Source organism: Micropterus salmoides, unplaced genomic scaffold (genome assembly GCF_014851395.1).
Source record: "Micropterus salmoides isolate LMB-PRFRI ecotype aquatic unplaced genomic scaffold, ASM1485139v1 Ms_hic_scaffold_1, whole genome shotgun sequence".
Lineage (NCBI taxonomy): Eukaryota > Metazoa > Chordata > Actinopteri > Centrarchiformes > Centrarchidae > Micropterus > Micropterus salmoides.
In genome coordinates this window covers 52880096-52902314 of record NW_024040040.1, presented here as the reverse complement: position 1 = coordinate 52902314, position 22219 = coordinate 52880096, and the positions used below count along the sequence as shown (strand labels likewise).

The following is a 22219-nucleotide window of genomic DNA, read 5'->3' as shown; positions in this document are numbered from 1 at the left end:
AGTGACATCATGTATCTTGTGCTGCCTGGTAAAACCATTCACTCATGCATGCATAACTTCCACATCATCCCCCCTTTTCCATGAGTTATGTAAAACAGCAGCACAAACTTGAAAAAGTTGTCAGTTAGGTTAATTTTCCCCTCTCCAAAGACACTCTATTATCTCTATTATCTATTATTTACCCTTTACACAAACTGACTTTACCACTGCAATGAATTGCATATACATATACATGTGTGTTTTAATCAGTATTTAACACAGAAAAGTTTCAAAGCATAGAATATTATCAATATAGTTTGATTGATTTTGCACTACCTTAAATATTAGGCTGACATCTGTAAAGTGAAGTTGCTATGTCAGGAATTGGGTACAATAAGGACAAAGCAGTTATATGTGCTGTTGATATTAGAACATTGTGTAATGTTGTATGTAAAGTTATGTTTGCAGGAGCAGGCGTACACTGGAGGAATCCTGGACTGTTTACAAGGAAGGATATGGAATCAATTCGATTCAATTTTATTTATATAGCGCTAATTCACAACAAGAGTTATTTCATTTCACTTTTCATATAGAGCAGGTCTAGATCTTACTCTGTTAGATTATTTACAGAGACCCAACAATTCTCACCAAGAGCAAGCATTAAGCAATGCAGGCAAGGAAAAACTTCCTTCTAAGCAGCAGAAACCTCAAGCAGTTACATGGATCAGGGTGTGGGGCCATCTGGCTGTGGGGTACGGGGGGCAGCCAACACAATATTTACACAAATATACAGAAAGTAGTAGTACAGACTGAAAATGAATAATGGTACAGATAATTTCAGTAATGTTAATAACGAGGAAAGGGAAGAAGCAAAGTTAGTAACACGAGTTAATGGGATGAGGTTGCATACAGAGGGAGAGAAAGTAGAGGAGAGAGGAGCTCAGTGCATCATGGGAAATCCCCCGGCAGTCTAGGCCTATAGCAGCATAACTAAGGGATGGTTCAGGACTCACCTGAGCCAGCCCTAACTATAAGCTTTATCAAAGAGGAAAGTCTTAAGCCTACTCTTAAATGTGGAGATGGTGTCTGCCTCCTGAACCCAAACTGGAACCTGGTTCCACAGGAGAGGAGCTTGATAGCTGAACGCTCTGGCTCCTAGTCTACTTTTGGAGACTCTAGGAACCACAAGTAACCCTGCATTCTGGGAGCGCAGTGCTCTGGTGGGGTAGTAAGGTACTATGAGCTCTTTAAGATAAGATGGTGCCTGACCATTAAGAGCTTTGTAGGTAGGAAGAATGATTTTAAATTCTATTCTGGATTTTACTGGAAGCCGATGCAAAGAAGCTAAGACAGGAGAAATATGATCTCTTTTCCTGGTTCCTGTCAGAACACGTGCTGCAGCATTCTGGATCAGCTGAAGAGTCTTAATGGACTTTTTCAAGCAGCCTGATAATAAGGAATTGCAGTAATCCAGCCTAGAAGTAACAAATGCATGGACTAGTTTTTCTGCATCATTTTTAGACAGGATGTTCCTGATTTTCGCAATATTACGTAGGTGAAAAAAGGCGGTCCTTGAAATTTGTTCAATGCCATTAGTCAAATGACATGTCCTGATCAAAGATAACTCCGAGATTCAAGGGAAAATATATCTTTGGATTATGTGTCACGGAGGTGCTTGGGCCCCAGTACAATAACTTTGGGTTTATCTGAGTTTAACATTAGAAAATTACAGGTCATCCAGGTTTTAACACCCTGAAGGCACATTTGGAGTTTAGCTAACTAATTAGTGCTGGCTTGATCAATAGATATAATTGAGTATCATCTGCATAACAGTGAATGTTTATGGAGTGTTTCCTGATAAAATTACCTAAAGGAAGCATATATAAGGTGAACAGGATTTGTCCCAGCAATGAATTAGGCTATTTGCTCTGCAAAGGAGTGTTATCTTTCCAGTTAAAACATTACAACCCTGGGGGCAAGTAAAACATGCTGAGGGCCAGAAGTTTACCACAAACAAGGTGGATACAGTGGTTCAGGCATCCTGTATGCTTCCTGCTGCTGAACCCCAGCCATGGAGACCCAACATGGGATTCCAGGAGCTCTCAAGGCTCGCCATGCCCCACACCACCTCGCCTTCCCCACTTCCAAGTTACAGTACATGTGTGGTTTTATTTGTTGCGGTACATTAATTTTAACATTAAGATTAACTATGTGTATGATTTTGGTTATAAATACATGTTTTTCTCATGGGATGCAGCAAGATTTGAGAGAGATGAGGAATAAGTCAGACATGTAACTGATTTAGTGTGCAATGTGTTGAGTCAGCAGCTAAATAATTTTCTATTTAAAAATATAGGATTTTAAATTACATGTGAACAGCTATATAAAGCATCATTTAAGAAAAAATGTTCACAGAATATCAACATTTTCATTTACCATGTTCCTTTTATTTATTTATCTTTGTTTTTTTTTACATAGATTTGTTTTTCAAATTCACATATTGCAAAGAATTCTCTTGGACATTACTGAGAATAAATTTGGCTAAATGTACATACAACAGTCATTGTCATTAATCTGAGATCTTCACTCTGGAATGAAGCAAACATTGCATTTGTGCTAAAATCCTTATGGGGAAACAAAAAACAAAACTAGACTTCTGCATAGGTGCCATTGTAAAAGAATGGCTTGTCTGTCACACAGTGACCTATGACTTCTGGTGTCCATCTCTGGATCTTGAGCTTGTTGTCCTTTCCCGGCCGGACGATGACGGTGCTTCTGGACGCCACTGAAGGGTCTTCTTTGAAGAAGTTGAAGGGTCGGAGCAAGAAGCCCACTGCGTTACCGGGTGTTGTCGTGTTGGGGATGTCTTCTGAGTGAGGCACATGCAGGAAGCCGACTGTCACCCAGGCCACCAGGTCCTGCACACAGGAGAGCAAACAGTACATTAGTTAGAGGGGTTAAGTGTCTTGCTCAGGGACACAATGGTGGATGGGTCACAGTGGAGGATTGAACCTGGGTCATAAGGGTCCAAAGGCATAGACTTATCCATTGCGCCACTGCCAACCCCACTCTCTGTTTAAATGTTCACTTTACCTGGTTGACTATGTTTTCATTGTTGCTGATGTAGTCCTCAAAGGACACAACGGGTTCCCAGGGGTTATTCTGGGCATAAATGCTGCTGCTGGTGGCTTCACTGTCTTTATGACGGGTCACAGCCAGAGGATACCTGCGGAGAAAAAGTTCACCAGTCACTCAGTGTTTCATACTATCTGTAACTGTGACGTCTAACTGGAAAATAATTAATACAGAGAAAAGGCACCTCTCACTCCTCAAACTCTGTCAGTTTGTCATTTCAAAAGTTGGCCTTGTCTTAACCGACATGTTTATCTCATCCAGTCAAACAGAACATATTCTACCAGTTAACCCCCCTGGGTGTTTAGAAACATCAGAAGTTTTCCTAAGTTTACTTAAAGTGTAAACACTTTACTTACATAGCCCAAAGGGTGTTGACGCTTTGTTGACTCCCAAACTGTAACTCTTGAACCAAGATTTAACCCATCTCCCAAACCAGAGATTAACCTCTTCAAACTCACTGATCCTCCTTTGGGTCAATCATTACAAACGATTACGTTATGTGTGCAACCTTTGGATAAATTCTACTGGAGGTCCTAATGTTTCAGAAGAAACCAACAGCAATTGAATTTTGGAGGAAAATATGTATAAGATGATGGACAAGACATGTGAAATGGCATCTTGGGTTTAAATATTTTCCCCAAGTTCTAACTACCAAATTTCTAGACACATAAGGGGCACATTTGATTACCTTGACCAACTGATGCCATTTTCCTCTCTCCAGCCTCTTGGAAGGACACTGTCGGCATGTGAGTTGTACTGAATACGATAGCCCCTCTGCTGCCCCCATTTATTTTTCTCATTGGGGTTGTTAAAATGCACATAGCGAGGGAACTTTTCACCAAAACTGAAAGCAGCAGATCGCTCGGTCTTGTGCTCAGTCCTGTGGAGTTTAGACTGGACGATGAAATTCTTCGGGCTCCAGGGATTTGTGAAGTTGACAAATTTCAGATCCACTGTCTCAAAGCTGTTCTCTCGACCTGTGTCACAGTGAAAAGAAAGAGTTTTTGTTAAAGTTAGAGGTCTGTTGAGACTCTAGACATTTACCTTAGCATCAGAAGTCTATTATTTATCTTATAGCTAGGTGGGCTCAATGTAATCCATGCTAACATTGGGGCGAGAGGCGTGGCACACTTTGGACAGGCTCTGACACAGAGTTGACACACAGTACAATACAAGTATTCACACTCACATTAACAAATGTGGGTAATTTAACTTGGCCTCTTAACCTAATTGCATATGATCTGAAAACCAGGTTTGCAAAACATTATATTGATTGTATTTTTATATGCTGTGACAACATTTATTAAATTTTCACTTTCTCCAATATCTGTGCATGGCAACTATGGCATGGGAAATTGTGGTTGTGGCAAATAAATTCTTGTTCAGGTATGGTTAGGGTTAGGCTACTAAAACATTGGGTTAGGGTTTGGGAAAAGATTGTGGTTACAGCTGATAGAAAAGCAAATGTTAATTGTAGGCCTATGACAGGATGAACTTTGATCTCCAACACCTGAAAGTCTGACCCATTATACCCTTACTTTCCACCTTGCTCCATGAAGGACATGCTAAACATAACGAGTTGCAGAATAATCCAATATGGCCGTTTTTGATAGGATAGCCTACTGTGGTGGATTCTCCACTGATCTTGAATTTTGCCAGTATTGAGTACAGATGGTCAATGTGATTTAAAATGGACCTTGAAAACTACATGACTGTACCATAATACTCACCAACAATATCCAGGTCCACTTTGTAATGGATGAGGTGTGTGTGCAGGTTACCCAGCACATAATTATGCACCTTGGTACCAAAGTGAAGTCCGTTAGGTGTAAAGAAAGTGGCGTGAATGTATCCAGTGGCGCTGGCCTTTACTTCCACCACTCCATTCTGGTAGAAGAGGAAGTCCCAGATGTAATCATAGTTGTAAACCGTCGAGGTTGTTCGCATTACCAGCACTGTGTTTTCCAGACCTCCATAATAGTCATATCCCCCCCCAGGGTTGGAGTTGAAATGTCTTCTCAGAGGCATAGCAGTTGTCATCTCAAAAATACAGAGTGCATTTTTGTATTGCACGGGTTTGTCTGTGTCAAAGTAGTGGTAAAGGTCAACAAAGGTGGCAAATTCTGGACAGTCGATTCCAGGCGCCAGCTCATAGTTTGAGCTGCCCATTGCCCAGCCAGAATCGATGAACTTTGTTTGCATTGCAGTGGGAGTATCACCAGCATAGAAGGCAACAGCTTCTTGGAGACTGATCTCATAGGCAATCCTTTCTCCATTAAAACGGACATCAAAGACTTCAAGTCCAGCTGATGAGCGAACTCGGTAGGCGAAGGACCATCCAGCATATTCTACAAAATTGCGATCAACGTTGTAACGAGGCCCCTGGGGCTCCACAAGTTTTGGCCCATGGATGTTAGTGGGAGTGTTGGTCTGACCCCGGGGGATGTAAGTAGAGTAGAGATCACTGAAATCATGATCGGCTAGTTTGACCTTCTCCACACCTCCTGATTCATATTTTTCTACCAGTTCCTCAACACTGTCAAAGTACATGTTGTTATACCAGACCTTCTCAACAGTCCACCTTTCTGGATCCAGGTCCTGGTGGTTGATCAGTACCTCAAACCCAACTGGGTGCAGGAAGTGACCCTCCACAGACTTTTGCAGCATCATCCAGCTTCTCCTCTCACCTGGACCCAGCCCACGGGGGGCTGTGTCTGAGGACATTAGGCAGCGGTCAGTGCAGTTAGCAAAGGAAAACTCCCCTGTGGTCTCAAACAGAAGTTTGTGAGCCGTATTTATGATCTTCTCGAGGAAGTCATTAATATGGTTCTGCTCTACATCAGTAATAGGCCTCGACTCAAACTGGATAGGCAAATCTCCCTTGAACGTCTTTACTTCGTGGGACTTTGGGGATGGCAGAGGACTCACAATAAACTCAGTGATGTTGGGCCTGGTCTGATTCCCAAACTGGATGATCACACGGGCTTGACGTGGAGGTTTGGCCTGTCCATGGTCTAGAGCTCTCAGGGCTTCATGCTTCCTTGGCAGATGGAGTTCTATCAGTAAGATGCTGTTCTTCTTCAGAGTCTTGCTATGAGCGTCGGTGAGCTCCAGCTCTGGAATACCATGCAGGTAGGCCCGGACAGCTTTCAATTCAGGCACAGTGAGGTCGGCAAACATGGAGGCACCGTCACGAGCCCAGTCTCTTGATCTGGAAGCACAACAACCAGCCAAGCAGACCAGCAGCAGCAGACAGAGAAGCCTCATGACTTGAATATAAGGAGGAAAGAATAATAAGCATGAATTGACAGGATATGTTGAGTGAATTCATTCAGTGATGTTTCATTTTAGAAAAGAATGAAAATCTTTTAAATCTATCAGTCTCTCCTCTTCTTCTGCACAGGAACACAAACAGTATGTATCAGTTTCAGCTATAACGCACTCTTGCTGCTCTGTCAGGAATTAAGAAAGCTACTGCACCTGTAAGTGTCCTCCTGCTTCAGTACTGAATAAACGGGATCAGTGCACTGCTGCTTATATTTGACCTCCTAACCTCCTACTCTAAGGTGACGGAGGTTGATTGGTCAACAGTGAATTTTAAATATGATAAAGTAACCGGTGCACTTTTTAGATAATCCCACAGAATGAAGACAGCTTTAGCTTTTACATTAAGAATAGAAACTGATGGATGGAAACCTGTGAAAATGAAGCTCTCAAAATCGGAGAATCGCAGGTTCTTTAGACTGAACTTTGGTGAAATTTAGTAATAGGTTGCAGGTTGTTAAGATGCTGTTAGCCCCTAGGTTTCTAGAATAGACACTCAGAATACTGTGGATTACTGCATTCTAAGGTAAAATGTGTGTAAATAAACAGCACAGTTCAGAGCTTTTTCCGTCTTCTTCATCACATTGAAGAATGGCATTGATTCTGATGTTTTACAACCTGCAATCCATTTACTGTATAAAGATTATTGCGTTTTCATTTGCACCAAGGTATCTCTGTATGAGGCCCAAGTGAAAACTAATCTTAAAGATTTACAGACTAATCACTTGGGATTATTAATTAAAAAATCTATTTTAATTAATTAAAAACTGTTTGAATAAATACTGTTTTAAGCTCCAGTTATGAAAGTAAATATATGTGATCTAGACTACTTTTACTTTATTTATTTTACTTGAATTAAATATCTGAATATTGAAGGAAAAAGTGAAAATGTTGTTCATATCACTTAGTCTTATTTTTTCATGCAAATCAACAGTGGATGTAAGTTATTATCTACTATATAAGGTTTTTTTCATCAATAACAGTGTTGATCTAGAAAAAGTGCCTTTTGAAAATGAATGCTTCTTCTTTGTCTTTTTCTCACACAGTTACAAACATTTATGCCTGGGTCAACTGGTTTAGCAGCTTGAAGCAGAACATATGAAACTGGCCTGTAAAACACTAACATGCTAACTGCTGTGTATTATTCAACACTTATTGAATGTACACTGTAACAAATCGGTTTGTATGTGGATTCTTGCCTTTTAAGCTGATTGTTGGTCATATGTGGTGCATTAGTGCATAGTGGAAAAGAAGTTTGGTCGAGGTGTCACAGCTACTTATTTACAGTCCCTTTAGAGCAATAGCTCTCTGAGTGGATTGAGGATCCCCATCCTGGGCCAGAATTTTATGAAATGGGAGTCCCTGGTCTAATTTGTCCTTGATTTGAAAAAGTTTGAGAACCGCTGCTCTAGAGAACAGTGGCGTATCCAAAACATTTTTACTGGGGGGGCCAAGACGGGACACAGAGCTAGTGTGAGAACCTTTATAAACGGCACTTGATCAACGTATAAATATCACATTGCTTTGCTTCAACATCTACAAATAAAACTCATGTCAGCATTCACTGAATTGTTTGTATTCAATATCAGACTGTTGTTTTGACATTTGACAGTATTCCTATTTCAACCTATTACAGTTTCTAGGAACCTCTGGTAATTTATACATCCATTTTTAAATCAGTTTTAGGAAAAGTCAGTTACACATTTTCAAGAGCCATTCTCATTGTAGAGAATTAATCAACGTATAATATAAGGGTTTAACTCAAAGATGGCGTTTCGATCAGTAACAATACAGGTGATGTAGATGATGGCCTGATGACTGAAGGATGTCATTCGGTTTTCAAAGAGTTTTGAACTCTGTGTTCCTGTTTGGCCCGTAGAAGAAATACGTTGAGATGTATAGATAGATGAATAGATTTGCAAGTCTCTGCTGTCATTCCCCTTTGAACATGTAATTGTATTTCCTTTATATTGTGATCTTTTATTTAAATAAATTGTCAAATGAATTATTACTTTTGACATGTATCTTTTTTATTATTATACAGTACACCTGAGGTTATGTGCAGATTAATTCTCTACAATGAATATGGCTCTTAAAAAAGTGTAACTGACTTTTATTAAACATGATTTAAAAATGGATGTTTTAAAAAAAGAGGTTCACAGAATCTGTAAAAGGTTTAAAACAACAGTCTGATATTGAAAACAAACAACTGAAAGCTCACATGGGTTTTAGAATTCACGTGTTACGTCCCAAGGTCTAGGGGTGTCCTGGATGTAACATAAATGTGTGGCCTCCCACTCTTCCCATTCCCAAACAAGGCCAACACACAACAAATACAATTTAGCAGTTTTTATTATACATCGGAGATGAGCAGTGCCCAAAACAACAACCAAACACTAAGAAAACCTAAATCTTTCCTAAACCCAAAACCAAAAGGTAAAGAAAAGACAAAGCTCTAAAACTAGGCTTCTAAGTCCAAAAACAGGAGAAAACGGTGCAAACAAAAGAAAGGGCTTCTCACTCCTACTCACTGCTAGTAGCTGACACAATATAACTACGACAAAGGAAATTGCTTCATAGCAACAAAAATGGCAAAGCCAACAAAACCAGGTTGTCATAAGACAATCAGAAGGACTACGATAAACTACTTACAATCTAAGTTGAATATAGTCACAACCGTTCACTATGTACAATAAACACAGACATAACACACAGTAACACACAGTCCTCAGGCAGGTTGGGAATGGCAGAGAGAGGGGAGAGTTCCTGTCTGTAGGGCTTAAGATGGCTGCTGTCATCCAGGTGCCCAATCAGGAGGCTCCATCAGCTCAACCAGACCAATCCAGTGTGTCCACCTGTTCTCCAGTACCTGCATACACTCACACACACACTCTAATGGAGGAGAACAGCTGACAGTGCCAGGAGAGATAAACAAACAACAAAATATGACCCCAGGGTCATAACACTTGTTATACAAATGTGTAGCCGTTGAAGCAAAGCTATGCGATATTTACACATGTTGTCACGTGCCATTCTTAAAGGTTCACTTGGTATCCCACACCAGACTATCTCTGTGTCCCATCTTGGCCACCCAAGTAAAAATTTCCTGGATATACCACTGCTCAAATGCTCTGAACTTAAATTCTACTTGAGATCTCGAGTTTGAATTTGGGGAAATGTGTGTCAGACAATGAACAAGAAATGTGGAATGATGGCAACCAAACAAAATAACTTTTACCAAGCAGCACACACTTGTAAAAGCTGTTTCCCCCACTCTAAAGACACTCATTATTTACCCTTTACACAGACTGACTTTTGCCACTGTGAAATCCACCTCTCTCCTGACAGCTATAATTAGTTTGCTGGCTAACATATACGTGTGTATTAATCAGTGTTTAACACAGAAAAGTTTCAAAGCATAGAATATGATCAAAATAGTTTGATTTATTTGGCACTTCTTTAAATATTTTGGCTGAGATCTGTCAAGTGAAGTTGCTATGTTAGGATTTGGGCACAATAAGGACAAAGCAGTTACATGTGCTGTTGATATTCAGCACAGTGTGTCATGTTGTATGTAAAGTTATGTTTGCAGGAGCAGGCGAGGAATCCTGGACCGTTACAGGGATCCAGAATCAGGCTATTTGCTCTGCAAAAGCCTGTTATCTTTCCTGTTAAAACATTCCCATCCTGGGGGCAAGTAAAACATGCTGAGGGCCAGAAGTTTATCACAAACAAGGTGGATACAGTATATCAGGCATCCTGTTTGCTTCCTGCTGCTAAACCTCAGCCAATGAGTTCACTGTACTCCAGCGGCCTGATCTCAATCCAATAGAGCACAGTGTAACTGGTAATTGAACTGTTTCAACTGTGAGGATCATAACATGTTATTGTATATTCCAATAAGGTTCTGAGTAGACTCTCTGATTTTGAAATTCAGTCAGTATTTTACACTATCTGTAACTGTGACAACTGGAAAATAATTGTTTGTCTTATCCAGTCAAACAGAACTTATTCTACCAGTAAACCCCCCAGTGTTAAGAAACAATGACAAAATGCAAACACTTTACTTACATAGCCCAAAGGTGATAGTCCACAATTAGGTGACAAAAGTTAAAACCGTCGTTTTACTGTAGCACCTCTGTTGACTCCCAAACCGTTAACTCTATTTTGATCCCATCTCCCAATCCAGAAATCGTATTTCAAGATTCTTGAATATAAGGCATGAATATGGAAATTATATTATAATATTTACAATTACAGCTAAGAAAGACCCCCTTGAACTGTTGTTTTTGCCTCTTTTGGAGGGATCCAAGCCTTAATTAGGGGGGTCAGACCCTCCCAATCCCTCCCGTAATTGAACCATGGCACAGGGTTTTCCTGCCCTCCATAGAAGTTATGCCCCCAACCAATGACCATGGAATTTCACATATGTAGGCATGAAATCTTTACTGTGTTGCTTTCATCTTACATGTTTAGTTAAAAGGGCACTTATGCAATTTTCTGTTTGCATAGAGTGACAGATTAGTAGTAAATGAAATAAGTAATAATTATTGCAGCACTAGCTAAGATTTCATGACATTTTTGCACACTAGTTTAAAAAACTGAATAATGATAAGTACAAACTGAATAATGAAAAGTACATTTATGGCATGTGTCCACCACAAATTTGCTCGTTTTCCACTGTGTGGTACCAGCCCGACTCGCCGCGACTCTACTTGCCTTTTTTGGTTTTCCATTGGGAAAAGTTGTACCTGCTACCTGGTACTTTTTTTTGGGATCACCAAGTGAACTGAGGCGATACTAAAATGTGACATGAAAACACGGCAGACTGCTTAGTGGTCAGAGAGAATCGTCACTATTCACTGCATCATCTTTGCGCTCATGCCAACCAGCAGGGGTAGCTCGAGAAAGCCAGATGGCCGTCCGCTCACAGACCCCTCTGGTCACACAGTCACACAGTCACACAGTCACACAACCCACTGCAGCAACAACGGTTGAGGAATCACAGCTGTAAGATTTTCGTACCGCTATTCTGTCTTTACATTCTTAGTAATGTTGAAACTCTTTAACTTAAATCAAGAGACAGCTGGTGTGTGTGGGTAACGGGTGTGTGTCGAGTTTTGTCGAACATTTTGTCGTGGCAGTTATGCACGGTGTTGCTATGATGACCAGCAACATTGAAGAGGTATTATCTGCAATGGAAAACGGAAGACGGCGGGCCAAAAGAGAGTCGAGGCGAGGCGAGTTGAGATGTACCAGCAATGGAAAAGGGGCTATAGGCTGCTTTCAACATCAACTGATAATCTGAATAGACCAAACAATTATTCAAGAAACCAGTAGGTGAAATAAAGCACCATCTAAGTCCCCGGGCTTTTTAAACCAATAAGACTTTCTCATCATCCACAGGCTAAACTTATTTTATAATATAAACATTTGTTGTAGTAATCTAGAAATATCAACATTATTTTTCTTCTTTTCCAGATTGCATTTTCTTTCATCCTTTTTTTATTGGTATCTTTAATTCTAGACCCTAAATTTATTATCACAGTACTATAATTTATGATCCACTGTCTTGCTGAATGTGTGTGTATTGACAGTGTGTATGACGAGTCACAGCCAGATGATACCTGCGGAGAAAAAAATCACAAGTCAGTCACTATTTTATCTGTAACTGTGACATCTTCCTGGGAAAATTTGTTTGTCTTGTTCAGTCAAACAGAGCGTGTTTAGAAACATAATCCTTAGTTTCCTTCCTAAGTTTACTTAAAGTGCCAAAACCATACTTATATAGCCCAAAGGTGATTATTAGGTAACAAAAGTTCAAACAAAGTGTGGTTTTACTGTAGCACCTCTACTGACTTCCAAACCGTGACTCTATTTTGATCCAGTATCCAACCCATCCCCCATCCAGAGATTAACCTCTTCAGACCAGCTTATCCCCAGTTGGGTCAATCATTACAAACAAATTATGCCATGTGTCCAAACTTTGCTTAAAATGCAGAGAACTTAACTTCTACTGGAGATCCCAGTGTGTCATAAGAAACCAATATGGCTGAATTTTGGTGAAGTGTGTATAAGATGATGGTTGAGATATGTGGAATGATGGCAACCATACAAAATGGCATCTTTAAATATTTTAACCAAGTTATACTGTACCTACTAAAAATATTATTTCTAGCAACATAAAGGGAAATATTTTATTACCTAGACCAACAAATTTCATTTCCTCTCTCCAGCCTCTTGGAAGGACACTGTGGACGAATTGAACAAGGTAGCCCTCCTGGTGATCCCATTTATTTTTCTCATTGGGGTTATTAAAGTGCACACAGCGAGGGAAACTTTGCCAAAGAGGAAAACAGCAGATCGCTCGGTTGGTGCTCAGTCCTGTGCAGAATTTTTTTGGGGTTCCAGGGATTTGCAGAGGACATAAAGAATAAGAAAGGAGAGCAACAAAGGAAATTACCCGAAAACACTAGAATAAATTCCTCTTACATTCCCCCTTACATGCCTTCTTGTTTATGTGTAGATACAGAGGAAGAATGGGAGAACAGCACATATCCCATTGTTACTGTGTTATTATAGAGTATAGGAGAACAGTGGATACTTTAAATACAGCCCACACCCCTAATATTACTGTGTAGCTATAAGATTTTTACAACTGTGTGCATAGTTTATTCATCTTGTGCAATGTGTTTAAAGACTTATAATAAATAGGCCTTCTAGGCTCCTCTGTACCTATTTAACATTTAAGATTAGCTGTGTTTGATCCACCTTCATATAGTATATTACTGTATTACTTGAGAAAGGTGAGTTGTTTTCTGCTCCAGCCTCGTCCTAAATAGCTGCTGCAGTGCAGAGTGAAGGAATAATAGACTGGTTTCTCTGCTTGTTATTATTCTAAATCATGCAATGAAGTATTAGAAATGCATAATAAATCCCAGAAATGTGCCATTCTGAAGGTGGGACAAATCATTTGTATTTATTGAAATTATATCACAATTGAGAAAAACATCATAATGAATTAACAGATGCCACAGGGTGTCATTCTTTATTTACCAGCACTGTAAATTGTAGGTACACAGCATTTTAAGTTTAATACTTGCATTTTGCAAACCAAAAGAAAAGAACATAATCAAACAGTTGTATTTGTTGAAATGTAAATAGTTTTATTAATTGCAGAATTTCAGCCCCTGTGGTACTGCTCTTTATTCTGGATTTTCTGTACCTAAACAAATGTATGTGACTGCTGAATCATCTGATTGAAGTATTTGGCTTTACATACAAAGGTGCCTTTGAGGGTGAACTGATAAATGGCAACTCATCTGTTGATGATCACTGTGAAATTCTCATTCATTGTTCCTTGACAATGAACTCCAGGATATAGCTGTCCACTAAGACTGTGCAGTATGTAGCCTAAGGAACAATACTTGTGTTGTAGCTGACTTGGGCAGTGAAATGTTTTATTTTTTAATTTATGTGGTCCTGGTTGTCCACAATTCAAATCAAAAATTATGGAGAATTATGGAACAGGTCAGACATGCATATGATTTAGAATGTGTAATGTGTAGAGTATGCAGCTAAATAAATTTCTGTTTAAAAATATAGGATTTTAAAATACATATGAACAGCTACTTAAGGCATAATTTATGAACAAATGTTCACAAAATATCAGAATTTCCCTTTTAAATGTTTCTCTTTCATTCTTTATTTTTTACATAGATTGTTTTTCCAAATTCCCATTTTATTAGAATTATCATAACTCTGTGACATTGTTGGACATTACTGAGAATAAATCTGGCTAAATGTACAGACAACAGTCGTAATTGTTATTAATCTGAGATCTTCACTGTGTAATTTACTTAAATGATGCAAACAGTACATATGCGCTAAAACACAAAAACAAAACAAAACTAGACTTCTGCATAGGTGCCATTGAAAAAGAATGGCTTGTCTGTCACACAGTGACCTATGACCTCTGGTGTCCATCTCTGGATCTTGAGCTTGTTGTCCTTTCCCGGCCGGACGATGACGGTGCTTCTGGACGCCACTGAAGGGTCTTCTTTGAAGAAGTTGAAGGGTCGGAGCAAGAAGCCCACTGCGTTACCGGGTGTTGTCGTGTTGGGGATGTCTTCTGAGTGAGGCACATGCAGGAAGCCGACTGTCACCCAGGCCACCAGGTCCTGCACACAGGAGAGCAAACAGTACATTAGTTAGAGTGGGACATATCACAGGGGATTTTTATCTTTTTGAAAGTGTCAGCATTCATGAGTTACCATGATGGAGAGTGACCAGAAATGAACAAATTTTAGGAAGAGCAATCTTAACGTACTAACATAACCTCTAAGAAAAACACCACACCCTCAAATGTAAACCACATTTCAAAGAATCCTTGCATCAGTAAAACATCACGTAACGTAAATCTGTGTAAATATATTGCAGTGTAACTTGTAATTGAACTCTTGGTTGGGGATCCTAAGATGATATTGTATGATCTAAAAAGGTTCTGGGTAGACACTAGAAGGTTCTGGGTAGACACTGTCTGTCTATGTACGAAAGAAAAAGCATAGATTTAACTAACTAACAGTTAAGTTTAAATGTGTAGTTTAACATTATGGAAACTTTGTTTACTTTCCTTTTATGAAGTTAATTTGTTAACTTCAGTTCGGGACGGACTATGCCTCAACCACACCTCCAATCACCTGCCACGCCAACGCATTCTCATCTCAGTGAATCATTACCGACACTTGCACAGCTGTAGGGTTAGCCGGTTAACATGCATAGTACTAAGTCACTGACTTAGGTTTAGGCACAAACAATTGTGATGGTTATGGTAATGGTAGGGGGCTTAGGGGGGCTGTCAACACCTTTAACACGAATGTAGCTAGCACTTCCGGTCTCATAGAGCCGCTGAAGGGTACATTTAGCATCGAATAATACAAGGTATTTTCATGGCCACTCCTCAACCTCCAATCACCTGTCAAGGCTATGTCTGCCCCACTGGTCTCAGATTGCTTGACCCACACTCCCTTTCCCTTCCTTTGCCTTCGCCAGTCCAACGCAGGGCCACACCCAAGGACAATTTAGAGACACCGATTAACCTAGCCTGCATGTCTTTGGATGTTGAGAGGAAGCTGGAGTACATGCAAACTCCACACAGAAAGGCCGGGGCAACCGGGGTTTGAACCCACGACCTTCTTGCCGCGAGGCGACAGTGCTAACCGCTGCACCACCACCCCACACCACACCACACCACACCACCACCCCCACTATAATTCATGTATTCCAAACAGACATCCAAAAGATAATGTTGATGTCTCTGTTTAAATGTTCACTTTACCTGGTTGACTATGTTTTCATTGTTGCTGATGTAGTCCTCAAAGGACACAACGGGTTCCCAGGGGTTATTCTGGGCATAAATGCTGCTGCTGGTGGCTTCACTGTCTTTATGACGGGTCACAGCCAGACGATACCTGCGGAGAAAAAGTTCACCAGTCAGTCAGTGTTTCATACTATCTGTAACTGTGACGTCTAACTGGAAAATAATTAATTCAGAGAAAAGGCACCTCTCACTCCTCAAACTCTGTCAGTTTGTCATTTCAAAAGTTGGCCTTATTTTAATTGTGTCCAACCGACATGTTTATCTCATCCAGTCAAACAGAACATATTCTACCAGTTAACCCCCCTGGGTGTTTAGAAACATCAGAAGTTTTCCTAAGTTTACTTAAAGTGTAAACACTTTACTTACATAGCCCAAAGGGTGTTGACGCTTTGTTGACTCCCAAACTGTAACTCTTGAACCAAGATTTAACCCATCTCCCAAACCAGAGATTAACCACTTCAAACTCACTGATCCTCCTTTGGGTCAGTCATTACAAACAATTATGTTATGTGTGCAACCTTTGGATAAATTCTACTGGAGGTCCTAATGTTTCAGAAGAAACCAACAGCAATTGAATTTTGGAGGAAAATATGTATAAGATGATGGACAAGACATGTGAAATGGCATCTTGGGTTTAAATATTTTCCCCAAGTTCTAACTACCAAATTTCTAGACACATAAGGGGCACATTTGATTACCTTGACCAACTGATGCCATTTTCCTCTCTCCAGCCTCTTGGAAGGACACTGTCGGCATGTGAGTTGTACTGAATACGATAGCCCCTCTGCTGCCCCCATTTATTTTTCTCATTGGGGTTGTTAAAATGCACATAGCGAGGGAACTTTTCACCAAAACTGAAAGCAGCAGATCGCTCGGTCTTGTGCTCAGTCCTGTGGAGTTTAGACTGGACGATGAAATTCTTCGGGCTCCAGGGATTTGTGAAGTTGACAAATTTCAGATCCACTGTTTCAAAGCTGTTCTCTCGACCTGTGTCACAGTGAAAAGAAAGAGTTTTCGTTAAAGTTAGAGGTCTGTTGAGACTCTAGACATTTACCTTAGCATCAGAAGTCTGTTATTTATCTTATAGCTAGGTGGGCTCAATGTAATCAATGTGAGGTGCAGATTCATCCAATATGGCTGTATTCAAAGAATAGTTTACTGTGATGGATTCTCAACTGATCTTGAATTTTGCCTGTTTTAAGTATAGACAGTCAATAGAGAGTTACTGCATAAAAATGGGCCATAAAATCTACATGATTGTACCATAATACTCACCAACAATATCCAGGTCCACTTTGTAATGGATGAGGTGTGTGTGCAGGTTACCCAGCACATAATTATGCACCTTGGTACCAAAGTGAAGTCCGTTAGGTGTAAAGAAAGTGGCGTGAATGTATCCAGTGGCGCTGGCCTTTACTTCCACCACTCCATTCTGGTAGAAGAGGAAGTCCCAGATGTAATCATAGTTGTAAACCGTCGAGGTTGTTCGCATTACCAGCACTGTGTTTTCCAGACCTCCATAATAGTCATATCCCCCCCCAGGGTTGGAGTTGAAATGTCTTCTCAGAGGCATAGCAGTTGTCATCTCAAAAATACAGAGTGCATTTTTGTATTGCACGGGTTTGTCTGTGTCAAAGTAGTGGTAAAGGTCAACAAAGGTGGCAAATTCTGGACAGTCGATTCCAGGCGCCAGCTCATAGTTTGAGCTGCCCATTGCCCAGCCAGAATCGATGAACTTTGTTTGCATTGCAGTGGGAGTATCACCAGCATAGAAGGCAACAGCTTCTTGGAGACTGATCTCATAGGCAATCCTTTCTCCATTAAAACGGACATCAAAGACTTCAAGTCCAGCTGATGAGCGAACTCGGTAGGCGAAGGACCATCCAGCATATTCTACAAAATTGCGATCAACGTTGTAACGAGGCCCCTGGGGCTCCACAAGTTTTGGCCCATGGATGTTAGTGGGAGTGTTGGTCTGACCCCGGGGGATGTAAGTAGAGTAGAGATCACTGAAATCATGATCGGCTAGTTTGACCTTCTCCACACCTCCTGATTCATATTTTTCTACCAGTTCCTCAACACTGTCAAAGTACATGTTGTTATACCAGACCTTCTCAACAGTCCACCTTTCTGGATCCAGGTCCTGGTGGTTGATCAGTACCTCAAACCCAACTGGGTGCAGGAAGTGACCCTCCACAGACTTTTGCAGCATCATCCAGCTTCTCCTCTCACCTGGACCCAGCCCACGGGGGGCTGTGTCTGAGGACATTAGGCAGCGGTCAGTGCAGTTAGCAAAGGAAAACTCCCCTGTGGTCTCAAACAGAAGTTTGTGAGCCGTATTTATGATCTTCTCGAGGAAGTCATTAATATGGTTCTGCTCTACATCAGTAATAGGCCTCGACTCAAACTGGATAGGCAAATCTCCCTTGAACGTCTTTACTTCGTGGGACTTTGGGGATGGCAGAGGACTCACAATAAACTCAGTGATGTTGGGCCTGGTCTGATTCCCAAACTGGATGATCACACGGGCTTGACGTGGAGGTTTGGCCTGTCCATGGTCTAGAGCTCTCAGGGCTTCATGCTTCCTTGGCAGATGGAGTTCTATCAGTAAGATGCTGTTCTTCTTCAGAGTCTTGCTATGAGCGTCGGTGAGCTCCAGCTCTGGAATACCATGCAGGTAGGCCCGGACAGCTTTCAATTCAGGCACAGTGAGGTCGGCAAACATGGAGGCACCGTCACGAGCCCAGTCTCTTGATCTGGAAGCACAACAACCAGCCAAGCAGACCAGCAGCAGCAGACAGAGAAGCCTCATGACTTGAATATAAGGAGGAAAGAATAATAAGCATGAATTGACAGGATATGTTGAGTGAATTCATTCAGTGATGTTTCATTTTAGAAAAGAATGAAAATCTTTTAAATCTATCAGTCTCTCCTCTTCTTCTGCACAGGAACACAAACAGTATGTATCAGTTTCAGCTATAACGCACTCTTGCTGCTCTGTCAGGAATTAAGAAAGCTACTGCACCTGTAAGTGTCCTCCTGCTTCAGTACTGAATAAACGGGATCAGTGCACTGCTGCTTATATTTGACCTCCTAACCTCCTACTCTAAGGTGACGGAGGTTGATTGGTCAACAGTGAATTTTAAATATGATAAAGTAACCGGTGCACTTTTTAGATAATCCCACAGAATGAAGACAGCTTTAGCTTTTACATTAAGAATAGAAACTGATGGATGGAAACCTGTGAAAATGAAGCTCTCAAAATCGGAGAATCGCAGGTTCTTTAGACTGAACTTTGGTGAAATTTAGTAATAGGTTGCAGGTTGTTAAGATGCTGTTAGCCCCTAGGTTTCTAGAATAGACACTCAGAATACTGTGGATTACTGCATTCTAAGGTAAAATGTGTGTAAATAAACAGCACAGTTCAGAGCTTTTTCCGTCTTCTTCATCACATTGAAGAATGGCATTGATTCTGATGTTTTACAACCTGCAATCCATTTACTGTATAAAGATTATTGCGTTTTCATTTGCACCAAGGTATCTCTGTATGAGGCCCAAGTGAAAACTAATCTTAAAGATTTACAGACTAATCACTTGGGATTATTAATTAAAAAATCTATTTTAATTAATTAAAAACTGTTTGAATAAATACTGTTTTAAGCTCCAGTTATGAAAGTAAATATATGTGATCTAGACTACTTTTACTTTATTTATTTTACTTGAATTAAATATCTGAATATTGAAGGAAAAAGTGAAAATGTTGTTCATATCACTTAGTCTTATTTTTTCATGCAAATCAACAGTGGATGTAAGTTATTATCTACTATATAAGGTTTTTTTCATCAATAACAGTGTTGATCTAGAAAAAGTGCCTTTTGAAAATGAATGCTTCTTCTTTGTCTTTTTCTCACACAGTTACAAACATTTATGCCTGGGTCAACTGGTTTAGCAGCTTGAAGCAGAACATATGAAACTGGCCTGTAAAACACTAACATGCTAACTGCTGTGTATTATTCAACACTTATTGAATGTACACTGTAGGCAAATCGGTTTGTATGTGGATTCTTGCCTTTTAAGCTGATTGTTGGTCATATGTGGTGCATTAGTGCATAGTGGAAAAGAAGTTTGGTCGAGGTGTCACAGCTACTTATTTACAGTCCCTTTAGAGCAATAGCTCTCTGAGTGGATTGAGGATCCCCATCCTGGGCCAGAATTTTATGAAATGGGAGTCCCTGGTCTAATTTGTCCTTGATTTGAAAAAGTTTGAGAACCGCTGCTCTAGAGAACAGTGGCGTATCCAAAACATTTTTACTGGGGGGGCCAAGACGGGACACAGAGCTAGTGTGAGAACCTTTATAAACGGCACTTGATCAACGTATAAATATCACATTGCTTTGCTTCAACATCTACAAATAAAACTCATGTCAGCATTCACTGAATTGTTTGTATTCAATATCAGACTGTTGTTTTGACATTTGACAGTATTCCTATTTCAACCTATTACAGTTTCTAGGAACCTCTGGTAATTTATACATCCATTTTTAAATCAGTTTTAGGAAAAGTCAGTTACACATTTTCAAGAGCCATTCTCATTGTAGAGAATTAATCAACGTATAATATAAGGGTTTAACTCAAAGATGGCGTTTCGATCAGTAACAATACAGGTGATGTAGATGATGGCCTGATGACTGAAGGATGTCATTCGGTTTTCAAAGAGTTTTGAACTCTGTGTTCCTGTTTGGCCCGTAGAAGAAATACGTTGAGATGTATAGATAGATGAATAGATTTGCAAGTCTCTGCTGTCATTCCCCTTTGAACATGTAATTGTATTTCCTTTATATTGTGATCTTTTATTTAAATAAATTGTCAAATGAATTATTACTTTTGACATGTATCTTTTTTATTATTATACAGTACACCTGAGGTTATGTGCAGATTAATTCTCTACAATGAATATGGCTCTTAAAAAAGTGTAACTGACTTTTATTAAACATGATTTAAAAATGGATGTTTTAAAAAAAGAGGTTCACAGAATCTGTAAAAGGTTTAAAACAACAGTCTGATATTGAAAACAAACAACTGAAAGCTCACATGGGTTTTAGAATTCACGTGTTACGTCCCAAGGTCTAGGGGTGTCCTGGATGTAACATAAATGTGTGGCCTCCCACTCTTCCCATTCCCAAACAAGGCCAACACACAACAAATACAATTTAGCAGTTTTTATTATACATCGGAGATGAGCAGTGCCCAAAACAACAACCAAACACTAAGAAAACCTAAATCTTTCCTAAACCCAAAACCAAAAGGTAAAGAAAAGACAAAGCTCTAAAACTAGGCTTCTAAGTCCAAAAACAGGAGAAAACGGTGCAAACAAAAGAAAGGGCTTCTCACTCCTACTCACTGCTAGTAGCTGACACAATATAACTACGACAAAGGAAATTGCTTCATAGCAACAAAAATGGCAAAGCCAACAAAACCAGGTTGTCATAAGACAATCAGAAGGACTACGATAAACTACTTACAATCTAAGTTGAATATAGTCACAACCGTTCACTATGTACAATAAACACAGACATAACACACAGTAACACACAGTCCTCAGGCAGGTTGGGAATGGCAGAGAGAGGGGAGAGTTCCTGTCTGTAGGGCTTAAGATGGCTGCTGTCATCCAGGTGCCCAATCAGGAGGCTCCATCAGCTCAACCAGACCAATCCAGTGTGTCCACCTGTTCTCCAGTACCTGCATACACTCACACACACACTCTAATGGAGGAGAACAGCTGACAGTGCCAGGAGAGATAAACAAACAACAAAATATGACCCCAGGGTCATAACACTTGTTATACAAATGTGTAGCCGTTGAAGCAAAGCTATGCGATATTTACACATGTTGTCACGTGCCATTCTTAAAGGTTCACTTGGTATCCCACACCAGACTATCTCTGTGTCCCATCTTGGCCACCCAAGTAAAAATTTCCTGGATATACCACTGCTCAAATGCTCTGAACTTAAATTCTACTTGAGATCTCGAGTTTGAATTTGGGGAAATGTGTGTCAGACAATGAACAAGAAATGTGGAATGATGGCAACCAAACAAAATAACTTTTACCAAGCAGCACACACTTGTAAAAGCTGTTTCCCCCACTCTAAAGACACTCATTATTTACCCTTTACACAGACTGACTTTTGCCACTGTGAAATCCACCTCTCTCCTGACAGCTATAATTAGTTTGCTGGCTAACATATACGTGTGTATTAATCAGTGTTTAACACAGAAAAGTTTCAAAGCATAGAATATGATCAAAATAGTTTGATTTATTTGGCACTTCTTTAAATATTTTGGCTGAGATCTGTCAAGTGAAGTTGCTATGTTAGGATTTGGGCACAATAAGGACAAAGCAGT

General features: G+C 40.1%; 2 protein-coding genes across 2 annotated transcripts; both read right to left on the bottom strand.

Annotated features, from left to right (window-relative positions):
* Positions 1 to 2516: 2516 nt before the first annotated feature.
* Positions 2517 to 6387, bottom strand: LOC119899859 (amiloride-sensitive amine oxidase [copper-containing]-like). Its single transcript, XM_038714660.1, has 4 exons — positions 4845 to 6387; positions 3803 to 4091; positions 3073 to 3205; positions 2517 to 2897 (listed from the first exon to the last, which is right to left on the bottom strand). Exons 1-4 carry the CDS (start codon positions 6379 to 6381, stop codon positions 2628 to 2630), a joined length of 2229 nt encoding a protein of 742 aa, XP_038570588.1. The 5' UTR covers positions 6382 to 6387; the 3' UTR covers positions 2517 to 2627.
* Positions 6388 to 13885: 7498 nt separating this feature from the next.
* LOC119899852 (amiloride-sensitive amine oxidase [copper-containing]-like) lies at positions 13886 to 18635 on the bottom strand. Its single transcript, XM_038714648.1, has 4 exons — positions 17093 to 18635; positions 16516 to 16804; positions 15776 to 15908; positions 13886 to 14618 (listed from the first exon to the last, which is right to left on the bottom strand). Exons 1-4 carry the CDS (start codon positions 18627 to 18629, stop codon positions 14349 to 14351), a joined length of 2229 nt encoding a protein of 742 aa, XP_038570576.1. The 5' UTR covers positions 18630 to 18635; the 3' UTR covers positions 13886 to 14348.
* Positions 18636 to 22219: the final 3584 nt, after the last annotated feature.

Bases quoted from the DNA above. Each gene is read 5' to 3' on its own strand.
- LOC119899852 (XM_038714648.1), bottom strand. From the start codon at position 18,629: ATGAGGCTTCTCTGTCTGCTGCTGCTGGTCTGCTTGGCTGGTTGTTGT. The intron at 16,805-17,092 runs GTGAGTATTATG...ACTGTGACACAG, and splicing joins AGTGGACCTGGATATTGTTG to GTCGAGAGAACAGCTTTGAA. The intron at 15,909-16,515 runs GTAATCAAATGT...TTTTCTCCGCAG, and splicing joins AATGGCATCAGTTGGTCAAG to GTATCGTCTGGCTGTGACCC.
- LOC119899859 (XM_038714660.1), bottom strand. From the start codon at position 6,381: ATGAGGCTTCTCTGTCTGCTGCTGCTGGTCTGCTTGGCTGGTTGTTGT. The intron at 4,092-4,844 runs GTGAGTATTATG...ACTGTGACACAG, and splicing joins AGTGGACCTGGATATTGTTG to GTCGAGAGAACAGCTTTGAG. The intron at 2,898-3,072 runs GTAAAGTGAACA...TCCTGTGTGCAG, and splicing joins ATGAAAACATAGTCAACCAG to GACCTGGTGGCCTGGGTGAC.